Here is a 5145-nt window from a genome sequence, read left to right on the forward strand (position 1 = left end):
TGTTTGACTTTTTTTTTTAAAAAAATATTTGTTATGCAAATATGAAGTTAGATAAGAATATTTTTTTTTCTGCATTGGGATTTATCAACAACATTACTTTCTTAAACTAGATAATTATTTATTCCATAGATTGTGTTTTGTCACTTAACAATTGGACTTACATGATTGTGTTTTATGCTGAATTGTTAACTGTTGAGACTTGAGAATTGGATTTATCAGTTTGAGGGGGTTTTGTATTCCGATAACTTTTCGTTACCGTATTCACGCCGGTTCTTTTTCGCTCCGTTTTTAGTTTCGATAATATTCGATTCCGTTTTCGTATCCAGGGTTTCTGATTCCGATTCTGATTCTGGAAAATAATATGAAAATAAAAACGATAAAGATAGTTTCCGTCCGTTTCCGTACCGTTCTCACCCCTACGATACAGTGGATGCACACACCGACATATTACATCTCACTCGCAGTACTGCTCCCACATGTACGACATATTACATCTCACTTGCAGTACTGCTCCCACATGAACATGGCCAGGTTTTGTTCAGTACACATGCTTGAATATTTGGTGATACCAGAAACAACATAATCTGAAATACGCTCCTATGGAGATTTGAGGGTATTTTTTAATACGCTCCTATGGAGATTTGAGGGTATTTTTTACTAGGTCTCGACATCCAACCGTTATTCTGAAATTTGCTCATATGGAGATTAATTTGAAGGATATTTTTTACCCGGCCTTACATCCAACTAGATATATACATGCTTTTTAAATTGAGAACTTAACCCCTCAAACAACCCAATCCGAAATTCACTCATATAAAGATTTGAACTCAAGACCTTGGGGTGCTACTTAGGTCACTATACATGCCTTTCACATCTAGGATTTCATGTAGGTATGTTGACCTTCATTGGATAGATTTTGGTATAGATTTCTACCTAAGTTGGCCAAATATTTTGCATGACAGTGTATATATATGGACTTCACTACAACTTTAGAGCATATAACGCGCACCATTTAGTTACATTAATTAATTAATGTGATATATATTAAAGCAGTATATCATTAACATTTAACAACTCCATTATAAGTAATTTTGATTAATCCCATTCTAAGCATATTATTTCGCGCGCGCTATCCATTAAACACAAGTGGTGCAGGTTTTCATGACGTAGAATTTTTCTCAGCATATATGTTAACTAAAATTTAATTAGATCAATTGAAGGACTAATTTGATTGAAAAAAGACACGAATATTAGGGAATGACATAATATTAAATAATTAGAAGAGGTGAGGCTTCAAACCCAGGTCATCTAGCCCACCACATTGTGGAGCTAGCCGGAAGACCCCTAGGTGTTTATCAGGACTAATTTGATTGCAAGAATATATATATCTTGATGGAGCACAACGACTCAAATAACAAGTCGATCTGAGAGCATAGGACAGCATAGGCAACTCTATATATATATATATATCTTACACATTATATTGGTTTATAAGCTTGAGAAGTTCAGATCACAAACTACAGTTACCAAGATGTAGTGCTAACTTAGGCCAGACAGAGAACACATATACATCAACAACACTAATACATGCATGTTAAGTAAAGGCACGGCTGATCCATATAATCAAAATCTTTGACATTGATCTTCTGACTCTCAGTATTAGTACTTAGTCACGCAAGGGTTTTCATTATTTAAGACAGTGAAATGCATGTCAGCAAAGGGGAGCAATTCCTGCTCAAAACTTTGATGAGTTGCTCTCCCTATTATCGACGACGATCATGAGAACCACTCGGCATTCCATCCTTCAATTTCTCCTAGATCCATTCTGCACAACAAGAAACATTCGCTGTTACTAATAGGTTTCAAAAAAAAACATTCGCTGTTAAAATAAAATGCAATATATATGAAGGCCATAATCAATGGTAGTAGATGAGTTTCCTGTTATTCTGATAGAATTAAGAACATACTAATAAACTGAACCTGAATTTATGATTACGATACTATAGTTCATATGAATATATGATCGAGTCTCTAATTTTATTGTGCCAGGAAGAAAGTTTTAAAAGATATACATATATATCTTTGCCACTTAAGCCATGAAAAAAAAAAGGTGAAACTCTATACAGTTTGAAATGGAAAAGGTGGTACCCGATGAACAATTTATACTGTTGATTTGATCAATTCAGAACACTAATACCCCGTTCCAATTAAAGTAATATTTCACCGTATTATTCATGCAGATTATTTGCTCTACACCTCTAAAAATAAGTTTTTTGAGGAAACTTTCTTCTACTGCATTACCTAGAGATTACCTGTTATAATTAATTAAGCTAGTATTTGTTATTTGTATTTTCTAAAATATTTAGTTTAACCTTATAATCAAGTCGATAACCAACGATGTACAGTATTACGACCAAATTAAAACTCCGTTTCAAACGGGGGGTTAAGTGTTCAGGAATTTGATTTCAAAATAAACTACAGATTAATTTACTAACATATTTCGTAATTAATTTCCAGCATGCAGTAGAGAAAAAAGTCCTAATTTTTTTTATGCTTATTACCTCGGCAAGGAGACGTCTTCGCCGTAGCTCCCAATTCCATGGCCATGGTGGTAGTACTCGCCGAAATGCATCCCCAGCACGTCAGACCCGCTCTCTTTGCTGCTCTGGTGATGCTCAACCAGGTGGCCGCCGTCGCCGCCGAACCAATCCGGCGCCATGCGCGCCGCCGTCAGCTCCTCCTCCTCCTCCGCCGCCGCCGCCGCCGCCGACGCGTTCACGGCGCCTCCGGCCGCCACCGCCGACGCTGCCGCGCCGGCGCCGCCTTCGACGGTGTCGAGGAGCTTGCTCCACCACGCGGAGGTGACCAGGTTGACGGTGTCGCTCCACTCGATGTCGTGCTGCTCCCCGATGGAGTAGATGGCCGCCATCTCCTCGTCGTCCAGCACCCGGTGCAGCGACGGGTCGGCTATCTCGGCCGCCGCCAGCTGCGACTGCGAGCTGGTGTTCTCCGCGGTGGTGATCAGGGCCGACGGCGACATGTCCTGGCCGCCGCCGGCGGCGGCCGTCGTCGTCACCGACGGGGAGGAGTAGACGGAGTAGGAGGACGCCGGCGACGGCTGGTGGAGCAGCGGATGATAAGGTTCCAAACAGCCGGTGCTACTACCCTGCTTGCCGCCGTCGCCGTCGCAGACGTCGGCGACGACGCTGGTGAAGCCATGGAAGCTAAGGTTTAGCCCTAGCGGCTGTGCAGGGAGGGGCAGCAGATCACCATGGCCGAGCTGTGCCTGCGCGGCGGCCGCCATGGGAGGAGGTGGTGGTGCGTGGTAAGGGACAGGAGAGGAGTAAGCAGCAGGTGAGGAGGATAAGTGTGTGAGTGGGGAGTTGTAGAGGTAATCCGAGAAGGAAGCGTAGCCGTGATGCATAGCTGCAGCAGCAGAATTAGCTGATGATCTAGTACTTGCTGCTGCTTGCTCTACTATTTGTTGTTCTTGCACTGCTGCTGCTACCTGAGTCGCCACAACCTCTTGCTGCTGGTGGTGGTGGTGGTGTTGGAGATGGAGCAATTGCTGCTGCTCCTTGGCTTGTCTCATGGAGGCCCTGTGGATCTTGAGGGCAGTGACAATCTCTCTCCTGGCCTCAGCCATGTTGAGTAGCCTCTCCTGGTAAGGCCTGCTTGTGTGCAGCCTCCTCCTGACCTGCTTCTTGTGTGGCTGTGGCTGTGGCTGTGGTGGTGGTGGTGTTGTTTGGGGCTCTTGTTGGTCTGGCTGTGGATGGCAACAACCATGTGGTTTGCTGGTGCCCATGGTGGTGGTGTGATCCTTGTTGGATCTTGCAGTAGATGATGAGGAGCTAAGTTGCTTCACAAGGCTCCTAATGTAAGCCCCTGAGAGGTGTGGTGGCTCTTGTTGTTGTTGTTGTTTGTTGGCAGCATTGTTCTTTGAAGAGGAGGAGGAGGAGGAAGTGGTGGTGGTGGTAGGAACTAGTAGATTGTGGTTCCTCATCTCAATCACTCACTGTCTCTGTCTCTTCTTCTTCTTCTTCCTAGCTAGTGAGATTCCCCCTCTATAGCTTTCTTGCTAAAGAGAGAAAGAGAGAGCTTTGCCAGAGATGTGTATTATGGGAAGGTAGGGTGCAAGGGGGGTGGGGTGAAGGAGGTGATATAAATAGGGTGGTACTAGGAAAAGCATATGTATGTGTAGGAGTAGTTTGTTAGGATGCCATATGTTATCCTTTTGGCAATGCATGGCATACATGGGGTCTTATGGTAGGTAGGTTGGCAGATAGTGTAGCTAGAACAGACAGCACACAACGGTGGGTCATGTCATCTTTTTGGTACTTGAATACAAACATTGACTCTTGCCCAACAGCCCAAGTCTCCCGGCCGGCCGGCCCCCATATCTCAGGGATATGTTTAGGGATATATGTGTATACATATAGACATTTTTTCTGGTCATTCAAAGGTCAAGCTTTTAGATGGATACACGATAGGAAAGAATTCAAGACTATCTCCACAAGGGCCAAAAGAGTCATAATCTGGTGCATAACTTTAACAATTCCTAGTGACTTTTCTTTGACATTTTTGTAGTTTAAATTTTAAAAACAAACCTAAAAGAACTGACTAAACCTATTTAATTATTTGTCCACGTCACCTTTATTGTTGTGGCAAGAAAACTTGGTACACCGATAAATAACTGTGACGCGCCAAGGGTCACGGTGGCATAACAAGTTACTATTGTTGCTGTGAACCGTGGTGCAACACAGCTCCTTGCCATGCCATCTCGATGGTGTGGCTAAAAGATCTATTTTTAAAATTAACTTCCTTAGAGTCTGTCCTTAAAATTTAAATTAATAAAGGTTTTAAGGGGCGGAGGCACTCCTATTGTTGGGGGGTGTTAGTGTGACCTATATATAGGCTGCAAAGGGAGTGGGGCACATCTTAAGTAAGGAGGAAGAACATAAAAATAAGAAAGGGAAAAAGGTAAATAAGAGGGAAGGAAAACAAAAGTAAGAAAACAAGGGAAAATAAAATTTCTTGGGTGTGGATCCACACATGTTAGTCGGTGCAAGGTTACTGATGGTGTCACATCAGCGTTCGTGTTAGTGTGCCGAGTATGATGTTGGACCTTTATTGTTAATCATATTA

The 5145-nt window shown here is 42.9% G+C and overlaps 1 protein-coding gene across 1 annotated transcript; it reads right to left on the reverse strand.

The window, feature by feature from the left end:
• Positions 1-1430: 1430 nt before the first annotated feature.
• On the reverse strand, positions 1431-4135 carry LOC136355723 (stress response protein NST1). The gene is made up of 2 exons (XM_066308573.1): positions 2562-4135; positions 1431-1825 (listed from the first exon to the last, which is right to left on the reverse strand). The coding sequence occupies exons 1-2, from the start codon at positions 4001-4003 to the stop codon at positions 1777-1779; spliced, it is 1491 nt and encodes a 496-aa protein (XP_066164670.1). The 5' UTR covers positions 4004-4135; the 3' UTR covers positions 1431-1776.
• Between the last annotated feature and the right edge of the window lie 1010 nt (positions 4136-5145).

The sequence above is a fragment of the Oryza sativa genome, chromosome 3 (genome assembly GCF_034140825.1).
Source record: "Oryza sativa Japonica Group chromosome 3, ASM3414082v1".
NCBI classification, from domain to species: Eukaryota; Viridiplantae; Streptophyta; class Magnoliopsida; order Poales; family Poaceae; genus Oryza; species Oryza sativa.

Excerpts from the sequence above, each read along its gene's own strand:
- LOC136355723 (XM_066308573.1), bottom strand. The coding sequence starts at position 4,003 with ATGAGGAACCACAATCTACTAGTTCCTACCACCACCACCACTTCCTCC. Across the intron at positions 1,826-2,561 it reads GAAGACGTCTCCTTGCCGAG|AATGGATCTAGGAGAAATTG; the intron begins GTAATAAGCATA and ends CTTGTTGTGCAG.